We start from the raw sequence: 22,090 nt of genomic DNA on the forward strand, positions 1-22,090 counted from the left end.
TTGTTTATACAGAGAGAGAACAGAGAGAGAGAGTCAGTAGAAACCCTAGCCGCCGCGTTTCTCCGGCGGCGTTGTCGCTGTGTCGTCGCCGGAGAGTCACCCTTTACCTTCTTTTTTCCTCTTTTTCTTTTTGCCTTCGTTAACGTCCCTTCCCCTCAGCGAGATGCGTGTGAACTCTGGCTTCTTCGGCTCTTCAGATCTGGCCGTGTAGTGCGGTTTCCGAGCTTCTGGAGTCACAGCGAGTTGAGTCAGGAAGGTGTCGTTGTCGGAGGTCGGCTTTTAGGGTTGGATTTTGGATGGAGCTATTTTCCCCTTGTCGCTCCATGTACCTCCGTAGATGTCTAATCTGTGCCGTCGTCGCTCTCCTCCGAGCTTCAGTGTTCTTTTGCAGGTGTTAGTGGATGAGCTTTGGTTGGTTTCGGCATCTGAACCCGTCCTTTCTTCATTCCGGAAGAACTGAAACTCATGCTCTTGGAGATGTTGTTTCGCTCTGTTCCGGCGGCTCGGTTTTGGAGTCAAGACTACAAACTCGTGATGGAAGGTCTTGTGTGGCAGTTTACGCACCAGTTTGGTGGGGAACCCGTTTCTGTGTTTGAAAAGAAATCTGCAACTAAGGTATCTTCTCATTTTGTGGTTTTTTTTGCTTGGAATCCATATAATAAGGCTGGGGTATGACTGATATCTGGACGGGACTTGAAGGTGAAGTATGCGCCTTGGCGTTGAGTTGGTATGATCCAAGTTCTGAATGTCGATTAAGTGGTGATCTCCAGCAAGGTCTTAGTTTGGAATTCATTTGTTAAGTCTAGTTTTCAGTTTTAGTCAATGCCCGTGTAATTAGTGGTTTAAGGGACAGTTCATTTTCACCATTTTGGTAAAGTGAATTTGTTTCCATGGTGGTCAAAGTGATAGGTAGTTAGATGAGGCAATGTAGGATCCAAATAAGTGATCTCAGATGATGCTACATCTACTTCCATATATTACATTGTGGTTAAAGCCTCTTGAGGTATTGTGGTCACAATTGTTTGTATCAAAACATTTGGCTAATGATAAGTTGATCTTGAGTTAAAAAAAAAAAAAAAAAAAAGAAAGGCCTATGAAGAGCCCAACTTGTAGTGGTTATTTCGTAATATCTTACTCATCCGCTCACTCGTTCGTAATTGTCGAACAAAAAACTGAGATTCCTTTTTATGAGCTAAACGGTTGTTCGTCCACCGATCTCCGATTTGCAGATTTAAGCGATTATTCGAGATCCGAACGGCGCAGCTTCCTTCCGCTTAATCTGTAAACATGGTGAGTAGTGTAAATCTTTCCTCTCTTCAGATCTCGAGTGAATCTGTCGATCTCGATTTCCTGTATATTTTCCTCTGTTGATTGTGAGTGAGAGAGATCGTGTAATCTCAGATCGCTTGTTTCGCTTCGATTTGTTTAAAATCTGATTTTGAATGGTATTTTAAATCGGGTGTAGTCTCTCTTTGACAATTTTGAAGTAAGGATCATGGCCGAAAAGGATCTGGAATTGTTTCAATGGGGTTTTTAGACTTTTTAGCTGTTTTGTGCTAAGGATGTTGGTAAAGTTTGTGTGTTTTGAATTCACGAATGTGTGTTACTACTGACTACTGGTTTCTCTGTCTTATTTTGTTGGAACAGCCTCTCAGACTCGAGATCAAGGTACTATTGTTTTTACTATGTGGATTTCTTTTAAATCATTCACTCTGGTTCTAGTAGGCTGTGTTTGATATAATAATAATTCCATTTGCTTTGTTTTTTTTTTCTGGATCAGAAAAAGTTTGCTCAAAGATCTGAGAGAGTCAAATGTGTGGATCTGCATCCTACAGAACCATGGTATTTTTCAAGCTTTTGATTGTGCCCTTCTGCATCTCATACTTTTTTCGTTTCTACCACTTGGTATCCTTGATTTTTGTGGAGAGTTACACCATTTTCGTTGCTTTTATAGGGGTTTTTTTACCTTTGTTTCATGAATGGAACCTGATACCACATTATCTTGCAGGATTTTAGCAAGTTTGTACTCTGGAACCTTGTGTATTTGGAACTACCAGACACAGGTGGGTTAATAATTTGATTTCCTTTTTCTATGCACTTTGTTTTTCGATGAACTAATTTGTGTGATGAGGAATGACCAAAAGTGCGACTGAAAGATTATTTTCCCTATGAGGAGGTTTCACAGTCTTCTCATATACTTGTTGGCTGCTTTTATGGTTCATGAAAATTATTCTAATCTGAATCGTGCTTGATAATCCGTAGGTGATGGCAAAGTCTTTCGAGGTGACCGATTTACCAGGTATAAATCTTTCTTTCTTCTGCTCCTTTAGTTTTTCTTGTTGTATGTACTTATCTAGTCTTGTCGGGTTTGTTGCTTATGCTGATTTTTTTTTATTATGACTTTTCAGTTCGGTCAGCCAAGTTTATATCACGAAAGCAATGGGTTGTGGCAGGAGCTGATGATATGTACATCCGTGTATACAATTACAATACCATGGATAAGGTTAAAGTGTTTGAGGCTCACTCAGACTACATTAGATGCGTGGCTGTTCATCCAACCCTTCCATATGTGCTATCATCTTCTGATGATATGCTCATAAAGCTTTGGGACTGGGAAAAAGGTTGGGCTTGCACTCAGATATTCGAGGGACACTCGCACTATGTGATGCAAGTCACATTTAATCCAAAAGACACCAACACTTTTGCCAGTGCATCACTTGATCGCACCATAAAGGTGCTGAAATCGTCTATGCTTGTTATTTGATTATGGCTTAGTCCACATAAGTTTCTAAGAAGTGGTAGCTCATTCTATGTTTACATGCTTGCTCATCTTCAGATCTGGAATCTTGGTTCTCCAGACCCAAATTTTACATTGGATGCCCATCAGAAAGGAGTGAACTGTGTAGACTATTTCACTGGTGGTGACAAGCCCTATTTGATTACCGGCTCTGATGATCACACAGCTAAGGTCTGCTTCTTGTTCACTACTCTGATAGATGATACATTTCTACTGGACATTATGTGCGTTCAGGTTATTTACAAGTTGAGTTTCGAAATCAGGTCTGGGACTATCAAACAAAAAGTTGTGTCCAGTCCCTGGACGGGCACACACACAATGTTTCTGCCGTATGTTTCCACCCAGAACTTCCAATTATAATCACAGGTTCGGAAGATGGTACCGTTCGCATTTGGCATGCAACTACGTACAGGTATTATAATATGTGAACATTATTTGTTGGAGTTTAATAATTTAATGATTCTTCAGTTGGGCTTCATTTACCTTGCCGTCATTACCAATTTCTTATATTGTCCTTCTGTTTGTTGCCCAAATTTCCTGATGTCTGCTTTTTTCTTGCAGGCTAGAGAACACATTAAATTATGGCCTCGAGAGAGTTTGGGCCATTGGCTACATTAAAAGTTCACGCCGGTGAGTTTTTGGATTTTTGCTCTCTCCTCTAATGCATTCCTTTCATTTAAGACGAGAAATTGACCTTACTAATAACTAGAGTAGATGTTCTCTCTCAGTTGATACTAAAACAGCATTCATTGAATCTGTGCTTCTGGCGTTCAATTTATTGACACCCTTGTGGTTGCTTTTGCTCTTCCTAACTTCGACTATATGTAAAGATTAAAGTTCTTAGATACTGAGAGTTTACTTGTTTTAGTACTCCAATGAGTTGTCCTGCGAAACCATAAACCTTGCTGTTTTCACTTCACAGGGTTGTGATTGGATATGATGAAGGAACAATCATGGTTAAACTTGGACGAGAAATTCCTGTCGCTAGCATGGACAATACCGGAAAAATCATATGGGCTAAGCATAATGAAATTCAAACTGCGAACATCAAAAGTATTGGTGCAGGTTACGAGGTATAGGCCGTACTTGTAACTACTGTGCCATAGGATGACCTAACAGGTTCATTTGTTTGCCTGATGTTGTTATCCCTTTTTCTCTATCTTAGGTTACTGATGGAGAGAGGTTGCCCTTGGCTGTTAAAGAGCTTGGGACTTGTGATCTTTATCCACAAGTGAGTGTTACTAGCAGCAATTAGTTCAATGGGGTTTGTGATGTTTTGGGCTATTATATAGTTCATTTGGGATAAAAAAAATTCGTTAAGTAGTTTGATTTTCAGAATATGTACTTGTTCTCGCCTTATCTCAGTCTCATATGTGGGTATTCTGACTCTCAGAGCTTGAAGCACAATCCGAATGGGAGGTTTGTCGTAGTCTGTGGAGACGGGGAGTATATAATCTACACGGCTTTGGCTTGGAGAAATAGGTCATTTGGATCTGGACTTGAATTCGTTTGGTCGTCTGAGGGGGAGTGTGCGGTTAGAGAAAGCTCATCAAAGATCAAGACGTTTAGCAAAAATTTCCAGGTTCGTATTCGCCTTCTGTCTGTCTAATACGTTTTGTTAGAAGATGTTTCTATGGTTATTATCGTTACTTCTCATGGAGATGGCTATTTTTGGATCTGGCTCATTTACAAAATAATGTTTTCAGGAGAAAAAGAGTATCCGCCCTACTTTCTCAGCTGAGAAGATCTTTGGGGGAACCTTGTTAGCTATATGTTCAAGTGACTTCATCTGCTTTTATGACTGGGCTGAATGTAGGCTGATTCAACGTATTGACGTCACTGTAAAGGTATCCTGGTTAACTTTTCTCAGTTTGTTATGAGAAGTTTAATTCAACACATATTCGATATCACCTTCAGATGGAGGTTCCCCTCGATTATTTTTTCCTAATTCTTATTTTTGCTATGTAACGTTTGCAGAATCTTTATTGGGCTGACAGTGGTGATTTATTAGCCATTGCTAGTGACACGTCATTCTACATCTTGAAATACAACGTGAGGATCCTGTCCAACAACACTCTTAATCTGTGAATTTCTCTATACAATTCTTAGACTGTCCAAGCTCTTACTATTGTTTTCCTGTTTTACAGCGCGACTTAGTTTCTGCACATTTTGATAGTGGAAGATCAACTGAGGAAGAAGGTGTTGAGGATGCATTTGAGGTTCTCCATGAGAATGATGAACGTGTTAGGACAGGTCTATGGGTTGGTGACTGTTTCATTTACAACAACTCTTCTTCAAAGCTTAACTATTGTGTCGGAGGCGAGGTATTCTGCATATATCTTGGTTACTTTATTTGACTGTTGTTATGAACAGACTTTGATGATATTTGCTAAAATCTTAATATCAGGTAACTACAATGTATCATTTAGACCGCCCAATGTATTTGTTGGGCTATCTCGCAAGTCAAAGTCGGGTGTTCCTGGTTGACAAAGAATTCAAGTAGGTGCCTAGATTTAGTGTGTTTATTTCAGATTGATTTTGGAAGTTTCTGATGTCTATCCTCCTGTTCTTTTTTGGGATGCAGTGTAATAGGATACACCTTACTGCTAAGCCTGATTGAGTACAAGACTCTTGTGATGCGAGGTGATCTAGACAAAGCTAGTGAAATCTTACCTACAATTCCCAAAGATCAGCATAATAGGTAATTGTTGTCAATTAGTATCTAAACTTCTATGTAGTGTTCCTTCCTCAGCCACTTGATCTCGGGCTGCGTGATGTCTTTGGTAGTTTAATCATTCATATATACTCTTTTTATTTATTTTTGAAGGGATATTATGATTACTTACTCTTAGGGAATTGTGGTGTCTAGATCTGCTCAATCTAATGTTTAACCTAGCTACACACCAAACAATGGTTGTTTCCTTGATGTTTCTCTGTATTTATTTCGGCGAATTTTCTACTTTTTAGTGTTGCTCATTTCTTGGAGTCACGAGGAATGATTGAAGATGCTCTGGACATTGCAACTGACCCTGACTACAGATTTGAGTTGGCCATACAACTGGGTAGACTTGAAATTGCGCAGGTGTGATATAATGTGATGCTGAATAAAATGTGTGTTTTTACTTTTATATTGGCGATATACTAATGTATTTTCGATTCTATGGTTGTAGGAAATAGCTGTAGAAGTACAGAGCGAGTCTAAGTGGAAGCAATTAGGAGAGTTAGCCATGTCCTCTGGGAAGGTATATCTTTCTCTCTTCACATTTCTTCCTAGCGTTTTGTAATGATAAGAGAAAGACAAAAACTTTCGAGTGAATGATATATCAGTTGATTACAGAGAGCAGTATTATCTTAAAATAGCAAAATATATGTTTCATATCTGATGTGCAGATTTGCATCTAACTCCTTTCGTTTCTATGTCATGACCACAGCTGAAATTGGCAGAGGAATGCATGAAGTATGCGATGGATTTGAGTGGTTTGTTACTGCTTTATTCTTCTCTGGGAGATGCTGAAGGCGTGTCAAAACTTGTAACACTTGCTAAAGAGCAAGGGAAGAACAATGTCGCCTTTCTTTGCCTATTCATGCTGGGTAAATTGGAAGATTGTTTGGAGTTATTAGTGGAGAGGTAATTCATTAGTAGTGTTTGGAGAATCAAATTCGTGCACCTTTTTGGTTATCTGTGTGTGTGACAATGATTCTTTATACAGTAACCGGATACCAGAAGCTGCTCTGATGGCAAGATCATATCTTCCGAGCAAAGTGTCTGAGATAGTAGCTCTGTGGAGGAAAGATCTGAGCAAGGTTATCTTTTTGAAAAAGCTTTATTGCTAGTGTATTGTGGATTTGTGGTCAAGGATATGGTTTAAAGTTGAGTTTTCACTTGTAAAACAGATTAATTCAAAAGCAGCAGAATCTTTGGCTGATCCTGAGGAGTACTCAAATCTGTTTGATGATTGGCAAGTAGCTCTTTCCGTCGAAGCAAAAGCTGCAGAGACAAGGTAATCACGCAGTGTATCACTTGTACCTAGTGCATCCTCCGCATGATTACACAGAGAGATACTTAGACCTCGACTATTTTTGGTTCACAGGGGAGTTTATTCAGCTGCAGAAAACTATCCTAGCCATGCTGATAGATCTTCCGTGACCCTGGTGGAAGCCTTTAGAAACTTGCAAGTTGAGGAAGAGGAATCATTTGAAAATGGAGACATGGATCATGAGGTGACCCTTTTTGTCCTGTCCAAATATAAGTGACTTATATACTTCCAGCGCTGAGTTATCCTGAGCTTTGTTGTTGTTTTACGTAGCAGGAGGTAGTAGCAGAAGAAAATGGAGATGAAGAAGAAAAGAATGATGAGGAAAAGCATGAAGGAGTAGTTGTTGATGGTGACTCAACCGATGGAGCAGTGCTTGTTAATGGAAGTGAGGCTGACGAAGAGTGGGATACGAATAATGAAGGAAACCCATCAGCTTAATAGCAAGTCGTTGCAAGGCCAATATCTGAAAATTTTGTCTTCAGGTGATTAATTTGATTCCCTGAAGATAATAATCATTTGCATCCTTCATTGCAAAACCTGAGTTGGGATCTTTCTGGTTTCTTTGTGTTTGTTTTGCAGTGAGCATACGTAGAATGGCCAAAGTTGAAGCAACAATGGTAAAGGTGACAAAGTTTCTATTCTGAACCACATGGCTCAAATATTCGAGCAGCATGGAACCACATTCATTGAAGAGTGTTTGATACCCATTGTAATAAGAAGTTTTTGAGGATTTAGATGAAAGGAGAGAGAGAGAGAGAGAGTTGCTCAAAGGAAAATGGTCGTAGTATTACTATTAAACACATGGTTTTGGTTTATCTTACAAATTACTTTAATTTTATTATCTTGCCTGTAATATGATTTGTTTTATTTTTGTGCGTTGTTGCAAATATGATTTACTAACTATTATTAAAGTTTGCCAATCTTTTTGATTGTTTTTTCTTGCGGTTTTGTTGTAGTTGTTTCATGTTCTAGCAACATTTGCAAAAGGTTTGAACCTCGGATTGAGTTCAGAAGAAGCTGAAGCAATGAGAAAAACCAAAAATTCATTTTTCAATAAGATATCATAATCATAATCTTTAAAAATCGATTTACATGTATTTTCTGGAAAAGAAATGGAAAAGTATGTACCTATAGTGCAAATTCCAATAATAATAATAATAAATTCACACATACGTCGGTAAAGTAAAATAAAAATATCGAGGAAGAACTTCTTCTTCTTCTGGTGTTATTGAGCTCTTTCTCTCTTGGCCTCGCCTCGCCTCTGACCACTTCGCTCCTCGGGCATTAGGTAAGTCCTTCTCATTTTACTCTTCGCGAGTCACTTTCGTCGAATCTGAGGCGGTTTCTTGGAAATGATATTTTATCTCTCAGGGTTTTAGATTCTAGGGTTTTCACATCCTCGTTAATTTCTTATCTCTTCTTGATTGGGCGTTGGGGATTAAGCAAGCGGTATTGCTTGAGATTTTCGAAACCAGTAGGAGCTTTGAATGTAACTAACTAACTAACTAACCCCCTTTGATTTTCGAATCGAAAATTGGTTAATCTAGGGTTTTGATTTCTCTCAAGGACGAACAATATCATTATTGGCTGTACATTTCTCTAATATTTACATGGAAGAAGCCTAGATGTGTTCTCTTCGCAGGCACTTGTGGATAATCTACTCTTTCTGCTTTGTAGTTTTCTGTTTCCATTGCATTGTCATCTCTTGAGAGCTTTCCTTTTTTTTTTTTTTTTTTTGTTCTTTAGGTTTCATATACTTTTATTTATGTCTTATGTTTGTTCTTAGCTTTGGATTGTATTGTTTGACATATGTATCCAAAGGACTGTATTTGGTTATCTGTTTTTATTATTTATATATATTCTTTTGTGTATTTTGTAGGTACTTTGTAAGTATCTGTTGATATTTCTCTGCAAAGTTTTCAAAATGGGAGACTCAGAAAATGCTCACCAACCTTCCAAAAAGAGAGGTGCTTTGAAACAGCTGTCTCGCGAGAATCCGGATGATGATGATGATATTGGTTCAGCTGAACTTGAGAGTGGCACTTTCAAGAAGGCCAGTGATGAGGTGTTGGCGACCAGAAGAATTGTCAAAATCAAGCGCAAAGAGCCATCATCAGCTGCACCACCAGCCGCAGCATCCAACCCATTCGCCGGAATTCAATTGCTCCCTACTGCACCTGCTTCAACCGGTTTTGGAACAAATGCTCCTCTGGCTGAGTCTAAAGTGGCTCCTGCTGAAGCTGTAGTTGACGACAACCAAAAGGCAGTTGATGCTGAAGACGGCGATGAAGTTGACAGTAAGAAGAAGGTTGATGTCACAGATGAAGTCTCTGTAAAGTCTAAAGTAAAGGATGTTGATGATAATGAGTGTGGAAAGACATCTGATGCTGGTGTAGACCAGGCGGTCTCGGGTGTTAGCAACGCTGTGGAAGGAGCAGCACAAACTGAGGATCCTCTTGAGAAGGAATCAGGAGGTGATCAGACTGATATAAAAGAAAAAGAAGGCGAAGGAAGCGTTGAAGCAGCTAAGAACGGTGATGATGATAATAATAACGGCTCTTTGAGTTCGTTCCAGCAGCATTCGAGTAGCAAAAACGCATTCACCGGACTTGCCGGCACACAGTCCTCTGGTTCTTCCTTCTCATTTGGTGTGGTGTCTCAGGATGGTAGTTCTGGACCTCTCTTCGGCTTTGGCCTCTCAAACAGCAACAACACTTCTTCCCTCTTCGGTGCATCTGGATCTTCCATTATCAAGAAGAGCGAAGGCACTGGGTTTCCTCCAAAGCAAGAGGTTTCCACAGAAACAGGGGAAGAGAACGAGAAAGTCGCCTTCTCAGCTGACTCGATCATGTTTGAATATCTTGATGGGGGATGGAGGGAGCGTGGCAAAGGAGAAGTCAAGGTCAACGTTTCAAGCAATGGCGGTAAAGCAAGGCTGGTTATGAGAGCTAAAGGAAACTACAGGTTGATCCTTAACGCGAGTCTCTACCCGGAGATGAAACTTGCAAGCATGGACAAGAAAGGAATCACGTTCGCTTGTGTGAATAGTGAAGGCCGAGAAGGTCTCTCTACGTTTGCACTCAAGTTCAAAGATCCAACAATCGTTGATGAGTTTCGCGTAGCTGTTGACAAACATAAAGAAAGTAAACCAGTAGAAACGGCTCCTCCGCTGAAGACACCTGAGAACTCTCCAACGGCTACAGATGCTGCCTGAAGTGAAAGGTAAAAGAAAAACACTGAAGAAACTCTCCTCTTTACCTTTTGTGTCTTTACTTTCAAGTAGTTGAATTTTGAGGCAGAGAAAACTAGAGATTCGAACAAGTTTGTTTGTTGTTGTTTTCATTTTAAACAGTTGTTGAGACTTTCTGGTTAGCATAAGACTTAAAAAATCTGCATCAAAACCTCTTTATATGAACCATTTCTTTCATATCTGCTTCCGGTTTCACAATTTGTTCTGGTTTGTAAGGCTCCTTATTTAAAAGATAGATTTACAGTTAGATCAGGATCGGGGTTTCGGCTCAACACTGTTAGGAGTCGGTAAAAATAAATAAAATTTATATGTAAATAATGTTTAAAATATTTTTGAAATTTAATTAGTAATATTTTGTATATTTTGTAATTAAAATAAAATTATATACATATCAAATAATTTTAGATACTTTTCAGTTTTATTTATATATAAAAAATATGGATTTATAAAATATTAGATTTTTTAATTATTATTATATGGAGAGACACGTACTTGGACTTGGAGGAGTCGCACCACTTGTTGGCCCTGATCAGGACTAGACCGAATCAGAGTATGATCGGACCAGTCAACGAACTCTTATGGGGCTTCCAAATGTAGCTGTTGGATTCTCTCGAGTCAGTGTTAATGTTTCTCATGAAGACAATATTATGTTTCAAAATTTGTAGTTGGTATACAAAGGTTAGTTGTTCAACAAATGCCTCAATTACATTGTTTCATTAACCTTTGATAAAGTTGTTTTTTCTTCAGATTGAACAATATATATTCGGGCAATTCTCTCAAATAATTTTTTAAAATTTTTTTGTCATAAAAATAGTTTTCAATAAAAAAATAACCATAATAACCTCTTTTTATTTTGAAAATTTTAATTTTAATTTTTAAAATCCTCAAAATCCTACCATTTAATTCTAAACTCTAAATTTATAATAGTTAATCCTAGGGTATAAATATATTTTTACTTTTTAATAAAACTTCTTTTGATCATTTTTTTCTCATTAAGAACTATTTTTGTGACAAATTTTTTAAAAAAGCTATCCTAGAGAATTTTTCTATATTATTGTTATTCAATTTATAAATTTAAATATGACTTTTTTTATATTTGACATTTATGTTGACACTTGTAAAAAACTTCTATGGAAGTATGAAATTGGTTGGGAAAAGCACATTTTTCGATCTCTACTATTTTTATCATATCTTTTTATACTCAAACAAAAGATAAGTGTTAAATACAACCTAAACTAAAAAATAATTTGAAATGTAGACGTAAACTCTGAATCGCGTGCATAAACTCTGAATTGTAGATCTAAACTCTCAACCACAGTGCTACGACATTTTTATTGTCTCTTTATTTGATTGAAAACATCTATATTTTTATTTGTATATTCTAAGGAAAAATTATTTTTGTTTACAAATTTTATTAAGTACAAATTATAATTGCATCAATAGTTATCTAATTAATTTTTTTTACAAATTTTATTTAGAACTATTTTAAAATGACATTTCTCAAATAGTTATATAATTTAAAATATTTAAGTTTTAAAAATCTATATATAATAGTTGATTATAATTTTTTCTTAAGAATCAGAACCTAACTTTTAAAATAAACAATGTACACAAAATTAAATTTCAAAAGTTAGGCTTTGATTTTTAAGAAAAAATTATAGTCACTATTATATATAGATTTTTAAAATTTAAATATTTTAAATCAGATAACTATTTGAGAAATTTCATTTTAAAATTAGATTGAATATTTTATGAAATATCATTTTTAGTTTCATTACGTGTGTAAAAGTATAAAAAAACTTAAAATACATAAATTATTGATGCAATTATAATTTGTACTAAATAAAATCTGTAAACAAAAATATTTTTTTCCCTTAGTATATACAAATCAAAATATATATATTTTAAATCTAATAAACGACGTTGTTTTGTCTAACATACAGTTGACTAACGCAATATTAGTCAATGTAGGTTTATGCACACGATTTAGAGTTTAGATTTACGATTCAAATTACTTTTTTAGTTTAGGTTGTATTTAGTACTTATTTTTTGTTTGAATATAAAAATGCACAGTATGGATAGTTAAGGTCGAAAAAAGCCTTTTTTCCGGAAGTTGGTTGGTTCCAAAAATTTCAGTGATAGGTGATGGTGTCTCTATCGGCACAGTGGGTTAATGATTCTCTTCAGAAACCACGATATTTTCCGGCTTTATATCCTTCAGAAAGACAAAAGCATTAATGATTTTGGTGACTTTTCAAGGCCATTTACGACATGGCAAGTGAATTGTTTTCTTCTCAGTGTACAATAATGCTGGTGACTTTTCAAGGCCATTTACGACATGGCGAGTGAATTGTTTTCTTCTTAGTATACAATAATGCAAAATTCCATTTGGTGGACTGGTCCCGTCATTAACTCCATTTGTTTTTTCACTTATTGTTGGGTTCACCCTAGGGGTGGACCTCTAGGTTCACTCTAGGGGTGGATCTCTAGGTTCACCGACCAATAGTATTGTGTTATTTCATATTCGATTATCTTTTAAAAAAAGAAATAAAATATTGTCAAATTAATATTATCTTTTTAAAATTAAAAAGTAAGAAGAAATAAATAAAAAATAGTACTAATTATAAAAAAAAAATGTTAACGTCGAAGCAAAACGTTAAACCCTAAATCCTAATCCCTAAACCCTAAACCCTTGGATCAACCCTACACTGTAGGATAAATCTTAAACTCTAAATCAAAATCATTAAACACTAAAACACTCAAGGGTTTAGGGTTTAGAGTTTTAGGGTTTAGTGTTTTTATTTAGAGTTTAGTATTTATCCAAGGGTTTAAGGTTTACCCAAGGGTTTAGAGTTTACCCAAAGGTTTAGGATTTACCCAAGGGTTTAGGGTTTAGGATTTAGGAATTAGGATTTAGGGTTTAGTGTTTTTTTTCTGTAACTACTATTTTTTTATTTTTTTATTTTTTAAAAAACATAATATAACTTGCCAATATTTTGTTTCCTTTTTTAAAAGATATTGAATTTGAAATAATGAAATCATATTGGTTGGTGAACCTAGAGGTTCACCCTAGGGGATGAACCCAAGAATAACTCTTGTTTTTTTTGTGTAAAAATTATCTCAATTTGTTCTAAACCGAAATAATTCCAAAATGAAATTGTTTGCTTGGTTTGGTTTTTGGTTTTTGGTGAAGACTTTAGTTTTTTAAGGTAGTTTTTTGAAAAACTCGATGGTAAATTAGGTTTTGGATTTTAGTTTTAGTTTTCAAACTAATAATATACAATATTATTAAAACTATAAATAATTATTTTTAAAAATAGAAAAAATACAATATATTATCACCAAAAACACATAAACATTTTATAGAATTCAAATATAAATTAAATATTATAAAAGAAATACTAATAGCAAGAACTTTTTTTGATGTAATAATAGCAAGAATTTAAAATAAAAAAACAATACACTAAACTCGAATAAATGTGTAATACTTATAACTAAAAATATAATTAACTTTACTGCAAGTTTTTAGTGCAAATATAGTAGAGTAATAAAACAATTATTTACTACTAAACTAGCTAAAATTATTAATAGGTAAATTTATACAACTAAATTTATACATAATATTTTGTATTGGCTAACTTTAAGAAAATAAATTTATTTTAATGATAAGTTTAATTTTTTTATGAGTTATTTTGTAGTTTGATATATTAAAGAAAAAAATGTGACCATCGGTTCATTATTAGATAAAATAATTCAAATTTAATAGTTTTAGCAAAATTAAGCTGTGCTGTAAATATTATTCTTTCTAAATTTGATTGTAAGTATATTTTTACTAAAAATAATAAAATTATAATTAACAAGGCGTTTAAGAAACCTACAAAAAACAAAAAGCCAGAAAATGTTTTTACTAGTTATTTTGTAGTTTTAAAATTTAAATTTAAATACTAGACAAAAATCTTTTTGTTGATTCTTAGTAATTTGGAATTGTTACTACTTATCACTAATCTCTTTTTATTTTATGCTATATTAATGCATAAATATAGAAATATTAATATTTCAATAAAAAGAAAAAGAAAAAATCATGACATACATTGCCTAAGAAAACCAAGAAAATATGGTTTTGGTTTTTTGCTAAGAAGTCGATAATTATTTTAAAATCTGGTTTTCTAAAATTTAGGGAATCTATTTTGCAAAAATATTGACAGATAAAAAGTATTTTTAGAAAATCAAAAACCAAAACTATTTTAAAAACTACAAACAATCAACAAACAATCAACATCCAATTATGTTCTTTGTTGGAAATAGTGAGTAGAAAATTTGAGTAATAAAAATTATTTCTCCATTATAGAGTAAATACACTTTATATTCCAATTTTAACTGGAGTGTTACAAACAAACAAAAGAATCAATTTTTACTGAAAAATAGAACAAGTTAGAATATATATATATATATATATATATATATATATATATATATTTTTTTTTTTTTTGCTAAAAAATATTTTACTTCAAAATAATGTTTGGAACGGAAAATAGAGTGGATAAAAGATGCTCATGGTGTTTGTTAAAATGTTTATATCGAAGTCTACGACTAAAATATATGCAAAACACTGCACACTATAGATTTCAGTTTCTAAGCATTTTGTTAGAACATCTGTACGAGTCTACGACACCTTTAAAAAAAGCTATAGTAGTAAAAGATTTTGTTCTCCAGCATTATTTATATATATTTATTTAGAATAGAGGAATACATTAATAAGTTATGAGTATGTTAACATCCGAATTTTATGTGCTTTTTTCATATTGAACATGTAAGTTCGGATGTAAAAAAGAAGAAGAAGCAAATTGCATATAAATGATAACCAAAAAAAAAATTGAATATAAAATATCTGTCTATTTGAGTTTCAAAAGAAAAAAAATATGTCTATTTTGGATGCAATAGAAACTAGACTTTGGAGGCACTGAGTACTGTTGGATTAAGATTGACAATAGGTTAAGTTCTAAGCTATCCTAATTTTAATATGTTATGTTTATCTTTAAGGATTAGGAAATATATTTGTTAGTGTTATCACTAATAGGTTTAGGAGATATATATTCCTATATAAGGAGATGCAAATTGTGTTGCATCACTTACGAATTGTGTGAGTTTGATTTGTGGTTTGATAACCTTGTGATTGATTAATAAGAGAAGGACTTCTTATTAAAACTTGTTTGAGATTCTATATTTGGTATCAGAGCCATACATCTCGAACGATCATAAAGGAGACTAACGAACCATGAGCGACATTAAGGTTGAACCCGAGCTAGGCGTTAAGGAGACTGGACCGTCTTCCATCCGGTTTCCGATGCTGACTTCCACAAACTATATTGTCTGGGCCATGCGAATGAAGATTGCTCTCAAGGTCAATAAAGTATGGGAAGCCATTGATCCTGGAAACAAAACCGAAGAGAAGAACAACTTGGCCATTGTCCTAATGTTTCAATCCATTCCTGAAGCACTTACACTGCAGGTTGGAGATCTCAACACAGCCAAGGCCGTGTGGGATGCAGTTAAAGCGAGACATGTAGGAGCTGAGAGGGTAAGAGAAGCAAGACTTCAAACCCTAATGGTGGAGTTTGATAGACTAAAGATGAAGGAGGAAGACAAAATTGATGCGTTTGTTGGGAAATTATCCGAGATCTCTTCGAAATCTGCGTCTCTGGGAGAAGTCATAGAAGAAGCAAAACTTGTAAAGAAGTTTCTCAAGAGCCTGCCAAGAAGAAAGTACATTCACATTTTCGCCTCTCTTGAACAAGTTCTTAACTTAAACACAACAAGTTTCGAAGATATCGTCGGACGTTTAAAGGCTTACGAAGAAAGAATTTGTGAAGACGATGAAGATCAACAAGATGATCAAGGGAAACTAATGTATGCGAATTCAGAGTCACAACAAAGTGGCTACAATGGATACAGTGGTAATAAATCGAATAGAGGAAGAGGAGGTCGTTCCGGCTAGCGAGGAAGAGGTCGTGGTCGTGGTAACTTTCAGCAACAACGAGACGCATGGAAGCAGAACCAAGGACAAGAAAGAGACACATCTCACATTACATGTTTTTATTGCGACAAGCTTGGACACTACACGAATGATTGTCCTGACAAGTTACTTAAACTGCAAGAAACCGTTGAGAAGAAGACCGATGATACGCATGAGGCTGATGAATTGATGATGCATGAGTTGGTTTACCTAAACAAACAAAAGGTGAATCCAAGCGTTTTCAAAGCAGACCTCGACATGGAGAACATATGGTACCTTGACAATGGAGCAAGCAATCATATGAGTGGGAACCATATGTTCTTCATCGCTCTTGATGAAACAATCTCGGGAAAAGTGAGATTTGGAGATGATTCTCGGATCGATATACGAGGAAGAGGTTCCATTCAGTTTATTTTTCAAGGAGGCGAGAAAAAAATTCTGAACAACGTATACTACATACCAGGCTTAAAGAGTAACATCATTAGCTTAGGGCAAGCTACCGAAGCAGATTGTGAAGTATGTACGAAAGATGACATGTTGTTGTTGTTTGATCGACTCGGTGGACTAATGTTAAGAACAATCAGATCGAAGAACAGGCTATATAAAGTAAGTATACAAGTCCAAGAGAATGCTAAGTGTTTACAGATTAGAACAACCGAGTCATCGAAGTGGCATGCACGGCTCGGACACGTTAACACAGAAACGATGAAGACGATGATCAGCGATAAACTAGTCACTGGTGTTCCTAGCATTCCTATCAAGAAAGAAACATGTACAAGTTGCTTGCTTGGGAAACAAACACGAAGACCTTTTCCACAAGCAACTACATTCCGAGCCTCAGCTCCTCTTGAACTGATTTACAGGGACCTATGCGGACCTATCACGCCATCAACACCGTCACAAAAGAGATATGTGTTCGCTCTTATCGACGACCATTCACGTTACATGTGGACTATATTGATCAAACAGAAGAGCGAAGCCTTCGAAAAATTCAAGCATTTTAAATCCCTGATTGAACAAGAAACTAAAGGAGTGCTAAGGACGTTTCAGACAGACCGTGGTGGAGAGTTTACGAGCCAAGACTTTCAGGACTACTGCAACAAGAACGGCATCAAGAGACATCTGACCGCACCCTATTCTCCACAGAAAAATGGCGTGGTTGAAAGACGCAATCGAACTCTTCTCGAGATGACAAGAAGCATTCTCAAGCATATGAGTGTCCCTAATGTCTTGTGGGGGGGGGGGGGGGGGGGGGGGAAGCAGTGAGACATGCCACCTACTTGATCAACAGGATCTCAACCAGATCACTACAAGGAATGTCCCCGTACGAGGCTTTGCGATCGAGGAAGCCAAATCTTGGACACTTACGGGTGTTCGGGTGCGTATGTTACGTCAGAACAGAGACAGTTGGAAGGAAAAAGCTTGACGACAGGTCGAGAAGTCTAGTACACTTAGGGACTGAACCTGGTTCGAAAGCCTATCGTTTGTATGATACTTCAACCAAGAGGATCGTTGTTAGCCGTGATGTTGTCTTTGAGGAAAACAGAGCATGGGACTGGAGCAAAGAATCGCGATCAGATGATAGTCCATTCTCAGTCTTGTGTTCGTTAAAGGGATTTGGAGAAGAAGAAGATGTCCAAGAAGCGGAAGAGGCTACTCAAACAGAAGACATTAATGAAAACGAAGAAGATGAGGAAAAAGAGGAGAATGATGGTGATTCCCTGTCCGAAGAGGATCAAACTCAACCACGACGATCAATAAGAACGGTGAACAAACCAGCATATTTGGATGATTACATTCTTATGGCAGAAATAGAGTGTGAAAGACTCCTAATGATAATCAATGACGAACCATGGGACTTTAGCGAAGCAAAGAAACTGAAGGTCTGGATTGAAGCTTGCGAGGATGAGATAACATCTATTGAGAAGAATGAAACTTGGGAGCTCGTTGACCTACCTTTGGGAGCAAAAGCTATCGGTTTAAAGTGGGTCTTCAAGATTAAGAGAAACGCAGATGGGAGTATCAGTAAATTCAAGGTTCGTTTAGTAGCAAAAGGGTATGTCCAACGACACAGAGTTGAGTACGATGAAGTATTTGCTCCTGTAGCTCGCATCGAAACAATTCGTTTGATCATTGCCTTAGCAGCCTGCGAGGAATGGGAAATTCATCATCTCGACGTAAAGACTGCGTTTCTACACGGAGAACTCAAGGAATAAGTTTTTGTCTACCAGCCGGAAGGTTTCCAAGTTGTTGGAAAGGAACACAAAGTCTACAAACTTAAGAAGTCACTTTATGGTCTTAAACAAGCACCTACGGCCTGGAATACTAAGTTGAATCAAATTCTCGTGGGGCTTAAGTTTCAACGCTGCTCGAAAGAACCATCTCTGTATCGAAAGGAAGAGAAAAACGGTCTTCTCATTGTGGTAGTATATGTCGATGATTTGCTTGTGACTGGTATGTCTTTGCAATCGATTGTTGGCTTTAAGCAAGAGATGTCTACGAAGTTTGTGATGAACGATCTTGGGAAGCTGACTTATTATTTGGGAATTGAAGTACAACAGTGTGACGATGGCATTATACTAAAACAAGACCGGTATGCTCGAAAGATACTTGAAGAAAGTGGGATGAGCGCCTGCAACCTGAGACATACACCTATGGATATGAATGTTTAACTTTCAAATTCACCTAACGAGAAGAGCATTGATGAAAAGGAGTATAGGAGAAGCATTGGGTGTTTACGGTATCTGTTACATACCCGACCAGACTTGTCATTCTCTGTGGGGGTCTTAAGTCGATATATGCAGGCTCCCAAGGAGTCTCACGGTGCTGCACTGAAGCAAGTATTACGGTACTTGAGAGGGACAACTACACTTAGTCTCTCGTTTGTGGGGTTCAGCGATGCTTCTCATAATGTTGATGATGATGACGGTAAAAGCACTACAGGACATGTGTTTTATCTTGATCAAAGTCCAATATCATGGTGTTCACAGAAACAGGAGATAGTTGTTTTATCGTCTTGTGAGGCTGAGTTCATGGCTGCGACAGAAGCAGCTAAACAAGCAATTTGGTTACATGATCTGTTAGGTGAAGTTGTCGGTCAAACAAGCAAGATGGTGACTATACATGTTGACAATAAATCCGCTATTGCATTGACTAAGAATCCAGTTTTCCATGGACGAAGCAAACACATTCATCGAAGGTTTCACTTCATACGGGAGTGTGTTGAGAACGAGCAAGTAGGAGTTAGGCATGTTCCAGGGAATGAGCAGCGAGCTGATATCTTAACTAAATCACTTGGTAGAGTTAAGTTCGTGGAAATGAGAAGTTTGATTGGAGTTCAAATTGTGAGTGAAGATGAGTTCAAACTTAAGGGGGAGAATGTTGGATTAAGCTTGACAATAGCTTAAGTTCTAAGCTATCATAATTCTAATATGTTATGTTTATCTTTAAGGATTAGGAAATATATGTGTTGTGTTATCACTAATAAGTTTAGGAGAATAGATGTAAATTGTGTTGCATCACTTATGAATTGTGTGAGTTTGATTTGTGGTTTGATAATCTTGTGATTGATTAATAAGAGAATTACTTCTTATTAAAACTTGTTTGAGATTCTATAAGTACATCCCAAAATACAAAATTAAGACTGCAACGTTTAAGCTACCATCACTTAATTAAAATTGCACAATTATAAAATGATGTCATATTATATATATATATATATGTATATTCTGAATTATCATTATGATAAATAATTAGAAATTAAAAATAATAATTAGATATTATGTTTTAGTGTCCCAGTTGTGAATTACGTTTTTAAAATAATAATCAGATATTAAAAATAAATAATTAGTGCCCAGTTTTTTTTTATTAGTGCTCGCATCATCTATTTCAATAACAAAATTTGCCAAATAGTACATCTACAAAAAATTATAATACGTTTACGACATAAAAGACAATTTGGTGCCAAATTTCCAGAATTTCATTTGTTAATTAAATTTCAATCGTGCATCTATGGTGACCTGATGTCTTATTAAAAAGTATCCCAAATTATTTAATAAGGCAACACTTATCTATTTAAAGAAAAGGAATCTCATGTCTCCCATGCTTACGTGTAACACTTATATCCCTTATATATTATTTGTGAAACATTACAACTTCTTTTTGTAACCACGTATCATCAATATGATGATTCTTAGAATTATTAAAGAAATATGTTGGTCCATCTAATTATATTATAAGCTTTTTATTAAACTAACCATAAATTCATTATTAATGTCATTTATTATTTCTTTAAATAAAAATTACGGAATTGCCTAATGTGAGTAAAGTATATATGAAAATTAATGATTTTAAATAATAAAGATCTGATAAAAAATAATATATCTTCTATCAAATTTGTTTAATTTTAAACTATTAAAATAATTTAAAAAAATCACAATAATCATATTATAAAATTTTAGATTTTTCTGTATATGTTATATTTTGAATTTTAAAAAAACGAATATAAATTACTAAAACTGTTAAAAGTCTCACATTCAAATTTTGCGATCCATGGTTTAAAATTTTTATTATGACAAAATACAAATGATTACAAAATCATATAAATAAAAGTTTAATTTAATTAATCATTAAGATTTAAAATATTTATGTATATATATCATTATAAATTAAACTATAAACCATATTGAATAAATAAATATTTTAATTTCAAAATTTACTTTGAATTATTTTTTTTGATAAAAGTTTTGAACTAACATTGATAATTTTTTAAAAATTATAAATTACTAAAATTATTAATCCCACAATAAAAAATTTTGTTATCAGTAATTTAAAGTTTTTGCTATTAAAGATACACATGATAAAAATATATATGAGTAGAAAGCATCATTTAATAGATATTAATATTAAAAATATACTATGTATGTTAATATCATTTAAATTTAATTACATATCCTATCAAATTTTTAAAAAAATTGTTTGGATTAATAAAATTGATTTATACGTTCGCACCAATTTAATTATATATATGTAATAGTTACTAACTTTTAATTATCCAATATATATTTATTATTTCATAATATGTAAGAATATATAATACATAAAATAATTTATATATATATTGTTTGCTTGGGCGGGTCTTAATCTAGTTGTAATATGTAACGTTAGATAAGGTTACAGATATATCACTTTGGAATCATTTATTCCACCAAACTTTTAGATACATCCATCATATAATATAACTTATAAATGCATATGCAAATACAAAGTTTGTGAAATGACTACATTGCACTTCTAACTAAAAAGAGAGTAGAGCTTTTGTTTGGGCACGTTTTTTCCCTCTTCTCGTGGTGGTTAATACTACGTAACTAACCAATGATTCCATTTTTCTTATTTCACAACGGTATTCTCTACCTCTCTTGGACTGTCGGACAAAGTTCCAAAAACATACCAGTTTTTTCAAAGGAGAATATTCAATTGCCAAATAATTGTTTGTTGAGTTATGTATTACTCAAAATTTCGTGTCAATTACAGATTATGGGGGTATTTTGACCTTTTTGCTTTAACTTAAATCCCTTTTTTTTACATTAGACTGAATCACAACAACCTGACAGACCCGGTTAATTAAGATCTAATCTTCAGAAGAGAAGCCATGGTTCCTGAATGTGGAACTTGCCAATAATACCAAACTGGTTCCTGAATATGTTATAGGAAGATAACTTAATACACTTGTGCTTGTGAACTTGTGGTGATTGGTATGATAAAATCAGAATAATACAGCAAATAACTATACATGCGATGTGAAAGCTTCCAATATATAGGTTCTACAAACAAGTCATTTAAAATCTTATATATATGATTGAAAAGTAAATTACCGTATATATTATAAACAAGACTTACAAAAAGGACTTATAATGAAAAAAAAACAAGATTTATAATTAAAAAAAAAGAAAACAAGACATATAATGACTGGCGCTCGTAAATAATAATAAAAA

General features: G+C 34.8%; 2 protein-coding genes across 3 annotated transcripts; both read left to right on the forward strand.

Moving 5' to 3' along the window:
* Positions 1-1,120: 1,120 nt before the first annotated feature.
* LOC106425219 (coatomer subunit beta'-2) lies at positions 1,121-7,768 on the forward strand. Of its 2 annotated transcripts, none has more exons than XM_013865936.3 (25): positions 1,121-1,290; positions 1,648-1,668; positions 1,781-1,842; positions 2,009-2,063; positions 2,263-2,299; positions 2,409-2,734; positions 2,837-2,968; positions 3,061-3,209; positions 3,359-3,427; positions 3,720-3,870; positions 3,963-4,028; positions 4,191-4,379; positions 4,504-4,644; positions 4,775-4,849; positions 4,945-5,121; positions 5,205-5,296; positions 5,382-5,498; positions 5,765-5,879; positions 5,968-6,039; positions 6,229-6,425; positions 6,508-6,601; positions 6,692-6,798; positions 6,889-7,018; positions 7,105-7,316; positions 7,414-7,768. In XM_013865936.3, exons 1-24 carry the CDS (start codon positions 1,288-1,290, stop codon positions 7,270-7,272), a joined length of 2,745 nt encoding a protein of 914 aa, XP_013721390.1. In that variant the 5' UTR covers positions 1,121-1,287; the 3' UTR covers positions 7,273-7,316; positions 7,414-7,768. The 2 variants fall into 2 exon arrangements, with proteins under 2 accessions (XP_013721390.1, XP_013721391.1); XM_013865937.3 differs by having other exon boundaries at positions 7,108-7,316.
* Positions 7,769-7,942: 174 nt separating this feature from the next.
* Positions 7,943-10,263, forward strand: LOC106425220 (nuclear pore complex protein NUP50A). Its single transcript, XM_022710853.2, has 2 exons — positions 7,943-8,122; positions 8,714-10,263. Exon 2 carries the CDS (start codon positions 8,759-8,761, stop codon positions 10,046-10,048), a length of 1,290 nt encoding a protein of 429 aa, XP_022566574.2. The 5' UTR covers positions 7,943-8,122; positions 8,714-8,758; the 3' UTR covers positions 10,049-10,263.
* The last annotated feature ends 11,827 nt before the right edge of the window (positions 10,264-22,090 follow it).

Source organism: Brassica napus, chromosome C6, assembly GCF_020379485.1.
Source record: "Brassica napus cultivar Da-Ae chromosome C6, Da-Ae, whole genome shotgun sequence".
In the NCBI taxonomy this organism is placed as follows: Eukaryota; Viridiplantae; Streptophyta; class Magnoliopsida; order Brassicales; family Brassicaceae; genus Brassica; species Brassica napus.